The sequence below is a fragment of the Schistocerca gregaria genome, unplaced genomic scaffold (assembly GCF_023897955.1).
Source record: "Schistocerca gregaria isolate iqSchGreg1 unplaced genomic scaffold, iqSchGreg1.2 ptg001131l, whole genome shotgun sequence".
NCBI classification, from domain to species: Eukaryota; Metazoa; Arthropoda; class Insecta; order Orthoptera; family Acrididae; genus Schistocerca; species Schistocerca gregaria.
The window spans coordinates 19,430-36,440 of record NW_026062464.1 but is presented as its reverse complement, the minus strand read 5'-3'; the positions used below and the strand labels follow the sequence as shown (position 1 = coordinate 36,440).

Sequence of the window (17,011 nt, the reverse complement as noted above, 5' to 3'; positions counted from 1 at the left end):
GTTAGGTTAGGTTAGGTTAGGTTAGGTTAGGTTAGGTTAGGTTAGGTTAGGTTAGGTTAGGTTAGGTTAGGTTAGGTTATTTTAGGTTAGGTTAGGTTAGGTTAGGTTACGTTACGTTAGGTTACGTTAGGTTAGGTTAGGTTAGGTTAGGTTAGGTTAGGTTAGGTTAGGTTAGGTTACGTTACGTTAGGTTACGTTAGGTTTGATTAATTTAGGTTAGGTAAGCTTAGGTTAGGTTAGGTTAGGTTAGGTTAGGTCAGGTTAGGCTAGGTTAGGTTAGTTTAGGTCCGGTCAGGTCAGGTCAGGTCAGGTTAGGACAGATCAGGTGAGGTCATGTCAGGTCATGTCAAGTCAGATCATGTGAGGTCAGGTTAGGTCAGGTCAGGTTAGGTTAGTTTATCAGACAGTGTACAATCTGTACTGTTGCAGATTTCGTGCTCCGACCACTTCTCAATCCATGTTGCAAATCTCCTATTAAGTTATTCCAATTATGGTGGTCGATTAATATTTCTAGCTTTATTTTTTCAATCAATTTACCAAAGACTGAGGTTAAGGCAACTGGTCTGTAGTTCTGTGGTTGTTTTCTTTCCTCTTTTTGATATAAAGGTTTAACTATACCAAGTTTGAATTTCATCGGAAGAACACCTCCTTCAACTACACAATTTATTAAATGGACTAATGGTATGGCTAACTCCCCCTTGCATTTTTTTAGTAGAAAAGGAGAATGTTTATCCCATCCAGCAGAACTTTTATTTTTTAGGCTGTCAATTAGCTATGTTATATCCCTGATTTTTACTCTAGGTACCTTACAAGAGTCCCGTTTCTTTTCCTTGTTATATTTAAACTGCCTCTCCAGTTTCACACAAGTACTATTTTCAGTAATGACACATTAGTACAATTATGAGAGGATATATCCTTGTCAAAGTTAATATTATCACACAAATTTATAGTTTCTAAATTAGGAACACTGAGCGACATTGTTATCCTAAAAAATTAACAAACTTGACATTGCAGTGAGCAATTATTTCCATTTGCTTGCTCTGCAGGCATATATAATTATAAATTCTGTGTTTCGTGTGTATGGCATCTGAGGTTATGTTAGGTCAGGTTATGTTATTTCATGTTAGGATAGGTCAGGTTAATTTTGGTCAGGTGTGGTTAGGTTAGGTTGAGTTAGGTTGGGATAGGTTAGCTTTGGTTAGAATAGGTTAAGTTAGGTTAGGCTAGGCTAGGCTAGGCTAGGTTAGGTTAGGCTAGGCTAGGGTAGGATAAGCTAGGCTACGCTAAGCTAGGCTAGGCTGGGCTACATTAGGCTAGGCTATCCTAGCCTAGGTTAGGTTAGGTTAGGTTAGGTTAGGTTAGGTTAGGTTAGGTTAGGTTAGGTTAGGTTAGGTTAGGTTAGGTTAGGTTAGGTTAGGTTAGGTTAGGTTAGGTTAGGTTAGGTTAGGTTAGGTTAGGTTAGGTTAGGTTAGGTTAGGTTAGGTTAGGTTAGGTTAGGTTAGGTTAGGTTAGGTTAGGTTAGGTTAGGTTAGGTTAGGTTAGGTTAGGTTAGGTTAGGTTAGGTTAGGTTAGGTTAGGTTAGGTTAGGTTAGGTTAGGTTAGGTTAGGTTAGGTTAGGTTAGGTTAGGTTAGGTTAGGTTAGGTTAGGTTAGGTTAGGTTAGGTTAGGTTAGGTTAGGTTAGGTTAGGTTAGGTTAGGTTAGGTTAGGTTAGGTTAGGTTAGGTTAGGTTAGGTTAGGTTAGGTTAGGTTAGGTTAGGTTAGGTTAGGTTAGGTTAGGTTAGGTTAGGTTAGGTTAGGTTAGGTTAGGTTAGGTTAGGTTAGGTTAGGTTAGGTTAGGTTAGGTTAGGTTAGGTTAGGTTAGGTTAGGTTAGGTTAGGTTAGGTTAGGTTAGGTTAGGTTAGGTTAGGTTAGGTTAGGTTAGGTTAGGTTAGGTTAGGTTAGGTTAGGTTAGGTTAGGTTAGGTTAGGTTAGGTTAGGTTAGGTTAGGTTAGGTTAGGTTAGGTTAGGTTAGGTTAGGTTAGGTTAGGTTAGGTTAGGTTAGGTTAGGTTAGGTTAGGTTAGGTTAGGTTAGGTTAGGTTAGGTTAGGTTAGGTTAGGTTAGGTTAGGTTAGGTTAGGTTAGGTTAGGTTAGGTTAGGTTAGGTTAGGTTAGGTTAGGTTAGGTTAGGTTAGGTTAGGTTAGGTTAGGTTAGGTTAGGTTAGGTTAGGTTAGGTTAGGTTAGGTTAGGTTAGGTTACGTTAGGTTAGGTTAGGTTAGGTTAGGTTAGGTTAGGTTAGGTTAGGTTAGGTTACGTTACGTTAGGTTACGTTAGGTTTGATTAATTTAGGTTAGGTAAGCTTAGGTTAGGTTAGGTTAGGTTAGGTTAGGTTAGGTCAGGTTAGGCTAGGTTAGGTTAGTTTAGGTCCGGTCAGGTCAGGTCAGGTCAGGTTAGGACAGATCAGGTGAGGTCATGTCAGGTCATGTCAAGTCAGATCATGTGAGGTCAGGTTAGGTCAGGTCAGGTTAGGTTAGTTTATCAGACAGTGTACAATCTGTACTGTTGCAGATTTCGTGCTCCGACCACTTCTCAATCCATGTTGGAAATCTCCTATTAAGTTATTCCAATTATGGTGGTCGATTAATATTTCTAGTTTTATTTTTTCAATCAATTTACCAAAGACTGAGGTTAAGGCAACTGGTCTGTAGTTCTGTGGTTGTTTTCTTTCCTCTTTTTGATATAAAGGTTTAACTATACCAAGTTTGAATTTCATCGGAAGAACACCTCCTTCAACTACACAATTTATTAAATGGACTAATGGTATGGCTAACTCCCCCTTGCATTTTTTTAGTAGAAAAGGAGAATATTCATCCCATCCAGCAGAACTTTTATTTTTTAGGCTGTCAATTAGCTATGTTATATCCCTGATTTTTACTCTAGGTACCTTACAAGGGTCCCGTTTCTTTTCCTTGTTATATTTAAACTGCCTCTCCAGTTTCACACAAGTATTATTTTCAGTAATGACACATTAGTACAATTATGAGAGGATATATCCTTGTCAAAGTTAATATTATCACACAAATTTATAGTTTCTAAATTAGGAACACTGAGCGACATTGTTATCCTAAAAAATTAACAAACTTGACATTGCAGTGAGCAATTATTTCCATTTGCTTGCTCTGCAGGCATATATAATTATATCCTCTGTGTTTCGTGTGTATGGCATCTGAGGTCATTTTAGGTCAGGTTATGTTATTTCATGTTAGGATAGGTCAGGTTAATTTTGGTCAGGTGTGGTTAGGTTAGGTTGAGTTAGGTTGGGATAGGTTAGCTTTGGTTAGGTTACGTTAAGTTAGGTTAGGCTAGGCTAGGATAGGCTAGGTTAGGTTAGGCTAGGCTAGGGTAGGATAAGCTAGGCTACGCTAGGCTAGGCTAGGCTGGGCTACATTAGGCTAGGCTATTCTAGCCTAGGTTAGGTTAGGTTAGGTTAGGTTAGGTTAGGTTAGGTTAGGTTAGGTTAGGTTAGGTTAGGTTAGGTTAGGTTAGGTTAGGTTAGGTTAGGTTAGGTTAGGTTAGGTTAGGTTAGGTTAGGTTAGGTTAGGTTAGGTTAGGTTAGGTTAGGTTAGGTTAGGTTAGGTTAGGTTAGGTTAGGTTAGGTTAGGTTAGGTTAGGTTAGGTTAGGTTAGGTTAGGTTAGGTTAGGTTAGGTTAGGTTAGGTTAGGTTAGGTTAGGTTAGGTTAGGTTAGGTTAGGTTAGGTTAGGTTAGGTTAGGTTAGGTTAGGTTAGGTTAGGTTAGGTTAGGTTAGGTTAGGTTAGGTTAGGTTAGGTTAGGTTAGGTTAGGTTAGGTTAGGTTAGGTTAGGTTAGGTTAGGTTAGGTTAGGTTAGGTTAGGTTAGGTTAGGTTAGGTTAGGTTAGGTTAGGTTAGGTTAGGTTAGGTTAGGTTAGGTTAGGTTAGGTTAGGTTAGGTTAGGTTAGGTTAGGTTAGGTTAGGTTAGGTTAGGTTAGGTTAGGTTAGGTTAGGTTAGGTTAGGTTAGGTTAGGTTAGGTTAGGTTAGGTTAGGTTAGGTTAGGTTAGGTTAGGTTAGGTTAGGTTAGGTTAGGTTAGGTTAGGTTAGGTTAGGTTAGGTTAGGTTAGGTTAGGTTAGGTTAGGTTAGGTTAGGTTAGGTCAGGTTAGGTTAGGTTAGGTTAGGGTAGGTTAGGTTAGGTATGGTTAGGTTAGGTTAGGTTAGGTTAGGTTAGGTTAGGTTAGGTTAGGTTAGGTTACGTTACGTTAGGTTACGTTAGGTTAGGTTAGGTTAGGTTAGGTTAGGTTAGGTTAGGTTAGGTTAGGTTAGGTTAGGTTAGGTTACGTTACGTTAGGTTACGTTAGGTTTGATTAATTTAGGTTAGGTAAGCTTAGGTTAGGTTAGGTTAGGTTAGGTTAGGTTAGGTCAGGTTAGGCTAGGTTAGGTTAGTTTAGGTCCGGTCAGGTCAGGTCAGGTCAGGTTAGGACAGATCAGGTGAGGTCATGTCAGGTCATGTCAAGTCAGATCATGTGAGGTCAGGTTAGGTCAGGTAAGGTTAGGTTAGTTTATCAGACAGTGTACAATCTGTACTGTTGCAGATTTCGTGCTCCGACCACTTCTCAATCCATGTTGGAAATCTCCTATTAAGTTATTCCAATTATGGTGGTCGATTAATATTTCTAGCTTTATTTTTTCAATCAATTTACCAAAGACTGAGGTTAAGGCAACTGGTCTGTAGTTCTGTGGTTGTTTTCTTTCCTCTTTTTGATATAAAGGTTTAACTATACCAAGTTTGAATTTCATCGGAAGAACACCTCCTTCAACTACACAATTTATTAAATGGACTAATGGTATGGCTAACTCCCCCTTGCATTTTTTTAGTAGAAAAGGAGAATATTCATCCCATCCAGCAGAACTTTTATTTTTTAGGCTGTCAATTAGCTATGTTATATCCCTGATTTTTACTCTAGGTACCTTACAAGAGTCCCGTTTCTTTTCCTTGTTATATTTAAACTGCCTCTCCAGTTTCACACAAGTATTATTTTCAGTAATGACACATTAGTACAATTATGAGAGGATATATCCTTGTCAAAGTTAATATTATCACACAAATTTATAGTTTCTAAATTAGGAACACTGAGCGACATTGTTATCCTAAAAAATTAACAAACTTGACATTGCAGTGAGCAATTATTTCCATTTGCTTGCTCTGCAGGCATATATAATTATATCCTCTGTGTTTCGTGTGTATGGCATCTGAGGTCATTTTAGGTCAGGTTATGTTATTTCATGTTAGGATAGGTCAGGTTAATTTTGGTCAGGTGTGGTTAGGTTAGGTTGAGTTAGGTTGGGATAGGTTAGCTTTGGTTAGGTTAGGTTAAGTTAGGTTAGGCTAGGCTAGGATAGGCTAGGTTAGGTTAGGCTAGTCTAGGGTAGGATAAGCTAGGCTACGCTAGGCTAGGCTAGGCTGGGCTACATTAGGCTAGGCTATTCTAGCCTAGGTTAGGTTAGGTTAGGTTAGGTTAGGTTAGGTTAGGTTAGGTTAGGTTAGGTTAGGTTAGGTTAGGTTAGGTTAGGTTAGGTTAGGTTAGGTTAGGTTAGGTTAGGTTAGGTTAGGTTAGGTTAGGTTAGGTTAGGTTAGGTTAGGTTAGGTTAGGTTAGGTTAGGTTAGGTTAGGTTAGGTTAGGTTAGGTTAGGTTAGGTTAGGTTAGGTTAGGTTAGGTTAGGTTAGGTTAGGTTAGGTTAGGTTAGGTTAGGTTAGGTTAGGTTAGGTTAGGTTAGGTTAGGTTAGGTTAGGTTAGGTTAGGTTAGGTTATTTTAGGTTAGGTTAGGTTAGGTTAGGTTACGTTACGTTAGGTTACGTTAGGTTAGGTTAGGTTAGGTTAGGTTAGGTTAGGTTAGGTTAGGTTAGGTTACGTTACGTTAGGTTACGTTAGGTTTGATTAATTTAGGTTAGGTAAGCTTAGGTTAGGTTAGGTTAGGTTAGGTTAGGTCAGGTTAGGCTAGGTTAGGTTAGTTTAGGTCCGGTCAGGTCAGGTCAGGTCAGGTTAGGACAGATCAGGTGAGGTCATGTCAGGTCATGTCAAGTCAGATCATGTGAGGTCAGCTTAGGTCAGGTCAGGTTAGGTTAGTTTATCAGACAGTGTACAATCTGTACTGTTGCAGATTTCGTGCTCCGACCACTTCTCAATCCATGTTGCAAATCTCCTATTAAGTTATTCCAATTATGGTGGTCGATTAATATTTCTAGCTTTATTTTTTCAATCAATTTACCAAAGACTGAGGTTAAGGCAACTGGTCTGTAGTTCTGTGGTTGTTTTCTTTCCTCTTTTTGATATAAAGGTTTAACTATACCAAGTTTGAATTTCATCGGAAGAACACCTCCTTCAACTACACAATTTATTAAATGGACTAATGGTATGGCTAACACCCCCTTGCATTTTTTTAGTAGAAAAGGAGAATATTCATCCCATCCAGCAGAACTTTTATTTTTTAGGCTGTCAATTAGCTATGTTATATCCCTGATTTTTACTCTAGGTACCTTACAAGAGTCCCGTTTCTTTTCCTTGTTATATTTAAACTGCCTCTCCAGTTTCACACAAGTATTATTATCAGTAATGTATATTTAAACTGCCTCTCCAGTTTCACACAAGTATTATTATCAGTAATGACACATTAGTACAACTATGAGAGGATATATCCTTGTCAAAGTTAATATTATCACACAAATTTATAGTTTCTAAATTAGGAACACTGAGCGACATTGTTATCCTAAAAAATTAACAAACTTGACATTGCAGTGAGCAATTATTTCCATTTGCTTGCTCTGCAGGCATATATAATTATATCCTCTGTGTTTCGTGTGTATGGCATCTGAGGTCATTTTAGGTCAGGTTATGTTATTTCATGTTAGGATAGGTCAGGTTAATTTCGGTCAGGTGTGGTTAGGTTAGGTTGAGTTAGGTTGGGATAGGTTAGCTTTGGTTAGGTTAGGTTAAGTTAGGTTAGGCTAGGCTAGGATAGGCTAGGTTAGGTTAGGCTAGGCTAGGGTAGGATAAGCTAGGCTACGCTAGGCTAGGCTAGGCTGGGCTACATTAGGCTAGGCTATTCTAGCCTAGGTTAGGTTAGGTTAGGTTAGGTTAGGTTAGGTTAGGTTAGGTTAGGTTACGTTAGGTTAGGTTAGGTTAGGTTAGGTTAGGTTAGGTTAGGTTAGGTTAGGTTAGGTTACGTTACGTTACGTTAGGTTTGATTAATTTAGGTTAGGTAAGCTTAGGTTAGGTTAGGTTAGGTTAGGTTAGGTTAGGTCAGGTTAGGCTAGGTTAGGTTAGTTTAGGTCCGGTCAGGATAGGTCAGGTCAGGTTAGGACAGATCAGGTGAGGTCATGTCAGGTCATGTCAAGTCAGATCATGTGAGGTCAGGTTAGGTCAGGACAGGTTAGGTTAGTTTATCAGACAGTGTACAATCTGTACTGTTGCAGATTTGGTGCTCCGACCACTTCTCAATCCATGTTGGAAATCTCCTATTAAGTTATTCGTATTATGGTGGTTGATTAATATTTCTAGCTTTATTTTTTCAATCAATTTACCAAAGACTGACGTTAAGGCAACTGGTCTGTAGTTCTGTGGTTGTTTTCTTTCCTCTTTTTGATATAAAGGTTTAACTATACGAAGTTTGAATTTCATCAGAAGAACACCTCCTTCAACTACACAATTTATTAAATGGACTAATGGTATGGCTAACTCCCCCTTGCATTTTTTTAGTAGAAAAGGAGAATGTTTATCCCATCCAGCAGAACTTTTATTTTTTAGGCTGTCAATTAGCTATGTTATATCCCTGATTTTTACTCTAGGTAACTTACAAGAGTCCCGTTTCTTTTCCTTGTTATATTTAAACTGCCTCTCCAGTTTCACACAAGTATTATTTTCAGTAATGACACATTAGTACAATTATGAGAGGATATATCCTTGTCAAAGTTAATATTGTCACACAATTTTATAGTTTCTAAATTAGGAACACTGAGCGACATTGTTATCCTAAAAAATTAACAAACTTGACATTGCAGTGAGCAATTATTTCCATTTGCTTGCTCTGCAGGCATATATAATTATAAATTCTGTGTTTCGTGTGTATGGCATCTGAGGTTATGTTAGGTCAGGTTATGTTATTTCATGTTAGGATAGGTCAGGTTAATTTTGGTCAGGTGTGGTTAGGTTAGGTTGAGTTAGGTTGGGATAGGTTAGCTTTGGTTAGAATAGGTTAAGTTAGGTTAGGCTAGGCTAGGCTAGGCTAGGTTAGGTTAGGCTAGGCTAGGGTAGGATAAGCTAGGCTACGCTAAGCTAGGCTAGGCTGGGCTACATTAGGCTAGGCTATCCTAGCCTAGGTTAGGTTAGGTTAGGTTAGGTTAGGTTAGGTTAGGTTAGGTTAGGTTAGGTTAGGTTAGGTTAGGTTAGGTTAGGTTAGGTTAGGTTAGGTTAGGTTAGGTTAGGTTAGGTTAGGTTAGGTTAGGTTAGGTTAGGTTAGGTTAGGTTAGGTTAGGTTAGGTTAGGTTAGGTTAGGTTAGGTTAGGTTAGGTTAGGTTAGGTTAGGTTAGGTTAGGTTAGGTTAGGTTAGGTTAGGTTAGGTTAGGTTAGGTTAGGTTAGGTTAGGTTAGGTTAGGTTAGGTTAGGTTAGGTTAGGTTAGGTTAGGTTAGGTTAGGTTAGGTTAGGTTAGGTTAGGTTAGGTTAGGTTAGGTTAGGTTAGGTTAGGTTAGGTTAGGTTAGGTTAGGTTAGGTTAGGTTAGGTTAGGTTAGGTTAGGTTAGGTTAGGTTAGGTTAGGTTAGGTTAGGTTAGGTTAGGTTAGGTTAGGTTAGGTTAGGTTAGGTTAGGTTAGGTTAGGTTAGGTTAGGTTAGGTTAGGTTAGGTTAGGTTAGGTTAGGTTAGGTTAGGTTAGGTTAGGTTAGGTTAGGTTAGGTTAGGTTAGGTTAGGTTAGGTTAGGTTAGGTTAGGTTAGGTTAGGTTAGGTTAGGTTAGGTTAGGTTAGGTTAGGTTAGGTTAGGTTAGGTTAGGTTAGGTTAGGTTAGGTTAGGTTAGGTTAGGTTAGGTTAGGTTAGGTTAGGTTAGGTTAGGTTAGGTTAGGTTAGGTTAGGTTAGGTTAGGTTAGGTTAGGTTAGGTTAGGTTAGGTTAGGTTAGGTTAGGTTAGGTTAGGTTAGGTTAGGTTAGGTTAGGTTAGGTTAGGTTAGGTTAGGTTAGGTTAGGTTAGGTTAGGTTAGGTTAGGTTAGGTTAGGTTAGGTTAGGTTAGGTTAGGTTAGGTTAGGTTAGGTTAGGTTAGGTTAGGTTAGGTTAGGTTAGGTTAGGTTAGGTTAGGTTACGTTACGTTAGGTTACGTTAGGTTTGATTAATTTAGGTTAGGTAAGCTTAGGTTAGGTTAGGTTAGGTTAGTTTAGGTTAGGTCAGGTTAGGCTAGGTTAGGTTAGTTTAGGTCCGGTCAGGTCAGGTCAGGTCAGGTTAGGACAGATCAGGTGAGGTCATGTCAGGTCATGTCAAGTCAGATCATGTGAGGTCAGGTTAGGTCAGGTCAGGTTAGGTTAGTTTATCAGACAGTGTACAATCTGTACTGTTGCAGATTTCGTGCTCCGACCACTTCTCAATCCATGTTGGAAATCTCCTATTAAGTTATTCCAATTATGGTGGTCGATTAATATTTCTAGTTTTATTTTTTCAATCAATTTACCAAAGACTGAGGTTAAGGCAACTGGTCTGTAGTTCTGTGGTTGTTTTCTTTCCTCTTTTTGATATAAAGGTTTAACTATACCAAGTTTGAATTTCATCGGAAGAACACCTCCTTCAACTACACAATTTATTAAATGGACTAATGGTATGGCTAACTCCCCCTTGCATTTTTTTAGTAGAAAAGGAGAATATTCATCCCATCCAGCAGAACTTTTATTTTTTAGGCTGTCAATTAGCTATGTTATATCCCTGATTTTTACTCTAGGTACCTTACAAGAGTCCCGTTTCTTTTCCTTGTTATATTTAAACTGCCTCTCCAGTTTCACACAAGTATTATTTTCAGTAATGACACATTAGTACAATTATGAGAGGATATATCCTTGTCAAAGTTAATATTATCACACAAATTTATAGTTTCTAAATTAGGAACACTGAGCGACATTGTTATCCTAAAAAATTAACAAACTTGACATTGCAGTGAGCAATTATTTCCATTTGCTTGCTCTGCAGGCATATATAATTATATCCTCTGTGTTTCGTGTGTATGGCATCTGAGGTCATTTTAGGTCAGGTTATGTTATTTCATGTTAGGATAGGTCAGGTTAATTTTGGTCAGGTGTGGTTAGGTTAGGTTGAGTTAGGTTGGGATAGGTTAGCTTTGGTTAGGTTACGTTAAGTTAGGTTAGGCTAGGCTAGGATAGGCTAGGTTAGGTTAGGCTAGGCTAGGGTAGGATAAGCTAGGCTACGCTAGGCTAGGCTAGGCTGGGCTACATTAGGCTAGGCTATTCTAGCCTAGGTTAGGTTAGGTTAGGTTAGGTTAGGTTAGGTTAGGTTAGGTTAGGTTAGGTTAGGTTAGGTTAGGTTAGGTTAGGTTAGGTTAGGTTAGGTTAGGTTAGGTTAGGTTAGGTTAGGTTAGGTTAGGTTAGGTTAGGTTAGGTTAGGTTAGGTTAGGTTAGGTTAGGTTAGGTTAGGTTAGGTTAGGTTAGGTTAGGTTAGGTTAGGTTAGGTTAGGTTAGGTTAGGTTAGGTTAGGTTAGGTTAGGTTAGGTTAGGTTAGGTTAGGTTAGGTTAGGTTAGGTTAGGTTAGGTTAGGTTAGGTTAGGTTAGGTTAGGTTAGGTTAGGTTAGGTTAGGTTAGGTTAGGTTAGGTTAGGTTAGGTTAGGTTAGGTTAGGTTAGGTTAGGTTAGGTTAGGTTAGGTTAGGTTAGGTTAGGTTAGGTTAGGTTAGGTTAGGTTAGGTTAGGTTAGGTTAGGTTAGGTTAGGTTAGGTTAGGTTAGGTTAGGTTAGGTTAGGTTAGGTTAGGTTAGGTTAGGTTAGGTTAGGTTAGGTTAGGTTAGGTTAGGTTAGGTTAGGTTAGGTTAGGTTAGGTTAGGTTAGGTTAGGTTAGGTTAGGTTAGGTTAGGTTAGGTTAGGTTAGGTTAGGTTAGGTTAGGTTAGGTTAGGTTAGGTTAGGTTAGGTTAGGTTAGGTTAGGTTAGGTTAGGTTAGGTTAGGTTAGGGTAGGTTAGGTTAGGTATGGTTAGGTTAGGTTAGGTTAGGTTAGGTTAGGTTAGGTTAGGTTAGGTTAGGTTACGTTACGTTAGGTTACGTTAGGTTAGGTTAGGTTAGGTTAGGTTAGGTTAGGTTAGGTTAGGTTAGGTTACGTTACGTTAGGTTACGTTAGGTTTGATTAATTTAGGTTAGGTAAGCTTAGGTTAGGTTAGGTTAGGTTAGGTTAGGTTAGGTCAGGTTAGGCTAGGTTAGGTTAGTTTAGGTCCGGTCAGGTCAGGTCAGGTCAGGTTAGGACAGATCAGGTGAGGTCATGTCAGGTCATGTCAAGTCAGATCATGTGAGGTCAGGTTAGGTCAGGTAAGGTTAGGTTAGTTTATCAGACAGTGTACAATCTGTACTGTTGCAGATTTCGTGCTCCGACCACTTCTCAATCCATGTTGGAAATCTCCTATTAAGTTATTCCAATTATGGTGGTCGATTAATATTTCTAGCTTTATTTTTTCAATCAATTTACCAAAGACTGAGGTTAAGGCAACTGGTCTGTAGTTCTGTGGTTGTTTTCTTTCCTCTTTTTGATATAAAGGTTTAACTATACCAAGTTTGAATTTCATCGGAAGAACACCTCCTTCAACTACACAATTTATTAAATGGACTAATGGTATGGCTAACTCACCCTTGCATTTTTTTAGTAGAAAAGGAGAATATTCATCCCATCCAGCAGAACTTTTATTTTTTAGGCTGTCAATTAGCTATGTTATATCCCTGATTTTTACTCTAGGTACCTTACAAGAGTCCCGTTTCTTTTCCTTGTTATATTTAAACTGCCTCTCCAGTTTCACACAAGTATTATTTTCAGTAATGACACATTAGTACAATTATGAGAGGATATATCCTTGTCAAAGTTAATATTATCACACAAATTTATAGTTTCTAAATTAGGAACACTGAGCGACATTGTTATCCTAAAAAATTAACAAACTTGACATTGCAGTGAGCAATTATTTCCATTTGCTTGCTCTGCAGGCATATATAATTATATCCTCTGTGTTTCGTGTGTATGGCATCTGAGGTCATTTTAGGTCAGGTTATGTTATTTCATGTTAGGATAGGTCAGGTTAATTTTGGTCAGGTGTGGTTAGGTTAGGTTGAGTTAGGTTGGGATAGGTTAGCTTTGGTTAGGTTAGGTTAAGTTAGGTTAGGCTAGGCTAGGATAGGCTAGGTTAGGTTAGGCTAGTCTAGGGTAGGATAAGCTAGGCTACGCTAGGCTAGGCTAGGCTGGGCTACATTAGGCTAGGCTATTCTAGCCTAGGTTAGGTTAGGTTAGGTTAGGTTAGGTTAGGTTAGGTTAGGTTAGGTTAGGTTAGGTTAGGTTAGGTTAGGTTAGGTTAGGTTAGGTTAGGTTAGGTTAGGTTAGGTTAGGTTAGGTTAGGTTAGGTTAGGTTAGGTTAGGTTAGGTTAGGTTAGGTTAGGTTAGGTTAGGTTAGGTTAGGTTAGGTTAGGTTAGGTTAGGTTAGGTTAGGTTAGGTTAGGTTAGGTTAGGTTAGGTTAGGTTAGGTTAGGTTAGGTTAGGTTAGGTTAGGTTAGGTTAGGTTAGGTTAGGTTAGGTTAGGTTAGGTTAGGTTAGGTTAGGTTAGGTTAGGTTAGGTTAGGTTAGGTTAGGTTAGGTTAGGTTAGGTTAGGTTAGGTTAGGTTAGGTTAGGTTAGGTTAGGTTAGGTTAGGTTAGGTTAGGTTAGGTTAGGTTAGGTTAGGTTAGGTTAGGTTAGGTTAGGTTAGGTTAGGTTAGGTTAGGTTAGGTTAGGTTAGGTTAGGTTAGGTTAGGTTAGGTTAGGTTAGGTTAGGTTAGGTTAGGTTAGGTTAGGTTAGGTTAGGTTAGGTTAGGTTAGGTTAGGTTAGGTTAGGTTAGGTTAGGTTAGGTTAGGTTAGGTTAGGTTAGGTTAGGTTAGGTTAGGTTAGGTCAGGTTAGGTTAGGTTAGGTTAGGGTAGGTTAGGTTAGGTATGGTTAGGTTAGGTTAGGTTAGGTTAGGTTAGGTTAGGTTAGGTTAGGTTAGGTTACGTTACGTTAGGTTACGTTAGGTTAGGTTAGGTTAGGTTAGGTTAGGTTAGGTTAGGTTAGGTTAGGTTAGGTTAGGTTAGGTTAGGTTAGGTTAGGTTACGTTACGTTAGGTTACGTTAGGTTTGATTAATTTAGGTTAGGTAAGCTTAGGTTAGGTTAGGTTAGGTTAGGTTAGGTTAGGTCAGGTTAGGCTAGGTTAGGTTAGTTTAGGTCCGGTCAGGTCAGGTCAGGTCAGGTTAGGACAGATCAGGTGAGGTCATGTCAGGTCATGTCAAGTCAGATCATGTGAGGTCAGGTTAGGTCAGGTAAGGTTAGGTTAGTTTATCAGACAGTGTACAATCTGTACTGTTGCAGATTTCGTGCTCCGACCACTTCTCAATCCATGTTGGAAATCTCCTATTAAGTTATTCCAATTATGGTGGTCGATTAATATTTCTAGCTTTATTTTTTCAATCAATTTACCAAAGACTGAGGTTAAGGCAACTGGTCTGTAGTTCTGTGGTTGTTTTCTTTCCTCTTTTTGATATAAAGGTTTAACTATACCAAGTTTGAATTTCATCGGAAGAACACCTCCTTCAACTACACAATTTATTAAATGGACTAATGGTATGGCTAACTCCCCCTTGCATTTTTTTAGTAGAAAAGGAGAATATTCATCCCATCCAGCAGAACTTTTATTTTTTAGGCTGTCAATTAGCTATGTTATATCCCTGATTTTTACTCTAGGTACCTTACAAGAGTCCCGTTTCTTTTCCTTGTTATATTTAAACTGCCTCTCCAGTTTCACACAAGTATTATTTTCAGTAATGACACATTAGTACAATTATGAGAGGATATATCCTTGTCAAAGTTAATATTATCACACAAATTTATAGTTTCTAAATTAGGAACACTGAGCGACATTGTTATCCTAAAAAATTAACAAACTTGACATTGCAGTGAGCAATTATTTCCATTTGCTTGCTCTGCAGGCATATATAATTATATCCTCTGTGTTTCGTGTGTATGGCATCTGAGGTCATTTTAGGTCAGGTTATGTTATTTCATGTTAGGATAGGTCAGGTTAATTTTGGTCAGGTGTGGTTAGGTTAGGTTGAGTTAGGTTGGGATAGGTTAGCTTTGGTTAGGTTAGGTTAAGTTAGGTTAGGCTAGGCTAGGATAGGCTAGGTTAGGTTAGGCTAGTCTAGGGTAGGATAAGCTAGGCTACGCTAGGCTAGGCTAGGCTGGGCTACATTAGGCTAGGCTATTCTAGCCTAGGTTAGGTTAGGTTAGGTTAGGTTAGGTTAGGTTAGGTTAGGTTAGGTTAGGTTAGGTTAGGTTAGGTTAGGTTAGGTTAGGTTAGGTTAGGTTAGGTTAGGTTAGGTTAGGTTAGGTTAGGTTAGGTTAGGTTAGGTTAGGTTAGGTTAGGTTAGGTTAGGTTAGGTTAATTTAGGTTAGGTTAGGTTAGGTTAGGTTAGGTTAGGTTAGGTTAGGTTAGGTTAGGTTAGGTTAGGTTAGGTTAGGTTAGGTTAGGTTAGGTTAGGTTAGGTTAGGTTAGGTTAGGTTAGGTTAGGTTAGGTTAGGTTAGGTTAGGTTATTTTAGGTTAGGTTAGGTTAGGTTAGGTTACGTTACGTTAGGTTACGTTAGGTTAGGTTAGGTTAGGTTAGGTTAGGTTAGGTTAGGTTAGGTTAGGTTACGTTACGTTAGGTTACGTTAGGTTTGATTAATTTAGGTTAGGTAAGCTTAGGTTAGGTTAGGTTAGGTTAGGTTAGGTCAGGTTAGGCTAGGTTAGGTTAGTTTAGGTCCGGTCAGGTCAGGTCAGGTCAGGTTAGGACAGATCAGGTGAGGTCATGTCAGGTCATGTCAGGTCAGATCATGTGAGGTCAGCTTAGGTCAGGTCAGGTTAGGTTAGTTTATCAGACAGTGTACAATCTGTACTGTTGCAGATTTCGTGCTCCGACCACTTCTCAATCCATGTTGCAAATCTCCTATTAAGTTATTCCAATTATGGTGGTCGATTAATATTTCTAGCTTTATTTTTTCAATCAATTTACCAAAGACTGAGGTTAAGGCAACTGGTCTGTAGTTCTGTGGTTGTTTTCTTTCCTCTTTTTGATATAAAGGTTTAACTATACCAAGTTTGAATTTCATCGGAAGAACACCTCCTTCAACTACACAATTTATTAAATGGACTAATGGTATGGCTAACACCCCCTTGCATTTTTTTAGTAGAAAAGGAGAATATTCATCCCATCCAGCAGAACTTTTATTTTTTAGGCTGTCAATTAGCTATGTTATATCCCTGATTTTTACTCTAGGTACCTTACAAGAGTCCCGTTTCTTTTCCTTGTTATATTTAAACTGCCTCTCCAGTTTCACACAAGTATTATTATCAGTAATGACACATTAGTACAACTATGAGAGGATATATCCTTGTCAAAGTTAATATTATCACACAAATTTATAGTTTCTAAATTAGGAACACTGAGCGACATTGTTATCCTAAAAAATTAACAAACTTGACATTGCAGTGAGCAATTATTTCCATTTGCTTGCTCTGCAGGCATATATAATTATATCCTCTGTGTTTCGTGTGTATGGCATCTGAGGTCATTTTAGGTCAGGTTATGTTATTTCATGTTAGGATAGGTCAGGTTAATTTCGGTCAGGTGTGGTTAGGTTAGGTTGAGTTAGGTTGGGATAGGTTAGCTTTGGTTAGGTTAGGTTAAGTTAGGTTAGGCTAGGCTAGGATAGGCTAGGTTAGGTTAGGCTAGGCTAGGGTAGGATAAGCTAGGCTACGCTAGGCTAGGCTAGGCTGGGCTACATTAGGCTAGGCTATTCTAGCCTAGGTTAGGTTAGGTTAGGTTAGGTTAGGTTAGGTTAGGTTAGGTTAGGTTACGTTAGGTTAGGTTAGGTTAGGTTAGGTTAGGTTAGGTTAGGTTAGGTTAGGTTAGGTTAGGTTACGTTACGTTAGGTTTGATTAATTTAGGTTAGGTAAGCTTAGGTTAGGTTAGGTTAGGTTAGGTTAGGTTAGGTCAGGTTAGGCTAGGTTAGGTTAGTTTAGGTCCGGTCAGGATAGGTCAGGTCAGGTTAGGACAGATCAGGTGAGGTCATGTCAGGTCATGTCAAGTCAGATCATGTGAGGTCAGGTTAGGTCAGGACAGGTTAGGTTAGTTTATCAGACAGTGTACAATCTGTACTGTTGCAGATTTGGTGCTCCGACCACTTCTCAATCCATGTTGGAAATCTCCTATTAAGTTATTCGTATTATGGTGGTTGATTAATATTTCTAGCTTTATTTTTTCAATCAATTTACCAAAGACTGACGTTAAGGCAACTGGTCTGTAGTTCTGTGGTTGTTTTCTTTCCTCTTTTTGATATAAAGGTTTAACTATACGAAGTTTGAATTTCATCAGAAGAACACCTCCTTCAACTACACAATTTATTAAATGGACTAATGGTATGGCTAACTCCCCCTTGCATTTTTTTAGTAGAAAAGGAGAATGTTTATCCCATCCAGCAGAACTTTTATTTTTTAGGCTGTCAATTAGCTATGTTATATCCCTGATTTTTACTCTAGGTAACTTACAAGAGTCCCGTTTCTTTTCCTTGTTATATTTAAACTGCCTCTCCAGTTTCACACAAGTATTATTTTCAGTAATGACACATTAGTACAATTATGAGAGGATATATCCTTGTCAAAGTTAATATTGTCACACAATTTTATAGTTTCTAAATTAGGAACACTGAGCGACATTGTTATCCTAAAAAATTAACAAACTTGACATTGCA

General features: G+C 38.6%; 3 protein-coding genes across 3 annotated transcripts; all 3 read right to left on the bottom strand.

Moving 5' to 3' along the window:
* Positions 1-391: 391 nt before the first annotated feature.
* On the bottom strand, positions 392-978 carry LOC126328526 (uncharacterized). The gene is made up of 2 exons (XM_049996047.1): positions 897-978; positions 392-654 (listed from the first exon to the last, which is right to left on the bottom strand). The coding sequence occupies exons 1-2, from the start codon at positions 976-978 to the stop codon at positions 392-394; spliced, it is 345 nt and encodes a 114-aa protein (XP_049852004.1).
* Positions 979-6,112: 5,134 nt separating this feature from the next.
* On the bottom strand, positions 6,113-6,749 carry LOC126328525 (uncharacterized). The gene is made up of 2 exons (XM_049996046.1): positions 6,668-6,749; positions 6,113-6,375 (listed from the first exon to the last, which is right to left on the bottom strand). The coding sequence occupies exons 1-2, from the start codon at positions 6,747-6,749 to the stop codon at positions 6,113-6,115; spliced, it is 345 nt and encodes a 114-aa protein (XP_049852003.1).
* Positions 6,750-15,127: 8,378 nt separating this feature from the next.
* On the bottom strand, positions 15,128-15,714 carry LOC126328524 (uncharacterized). The gene is made up of 2 exons (XM_049996045.1): positions 15,633-15,714; positions 15,128-15,390 (listed from the first exon to the last, which is right to left on the bottom strand). The coding sequence occupies exons 1-2, from the start codon at positions 15,712-15,714 to the stop codon at positions 15,128-15,130; spliced, it is 345 nt and encodes a 114-aa protein (XP_049852002.1).
* Between the last annotated feature and the right edge of the window lie 1,297 nt (positions 15,715-17,011).

Bases quoted from the DNA above. Each gene is read 5' to 3' on its own strand.
- LOC126328526 (XM_049996047.1), bottom strand. From the start codon at position 978: ATGTCGCTCAGTGTTCCTAATTTAGAAACTATAAATTTGTGTGATAAT. The intron at 655-896 runs GTACTAATGTGT...TAAATTGTGTAG, and splicing joins GGATATATCCTCTCATAATT to TTGAAGGAGGTGTTCTTCCG.
- LOC126328525 (XM_049996046.1), bottom strand. From the start codon at position 6,749: ATGTCGCTCAGTGTTCCTAATTTAGAAACTATAAATTTGTGTGATAAT. The intron at 6,376-6,667 runs GTACTAATGTGT...TAAATTGTGTAG, and splicing joins GGATATATCCTCTCATAGTT to TTGAAGGAGGTGTTCTTCCG.
- LOC126328524 (XM_049996045.1), bottom strand. From the start codon at position 15,714: ATGTCGCTCAGTGTTCCTAATTTAGAAACTATAAATTTGTGTGATAAT. The intron at 15,391-15,632 runs GTACTAATGTGT...TAAATTGTGTAG, and splicing joins GGATATATCCTCTCATAGTT to TTGAAGGAGGTGTTCTTCCG.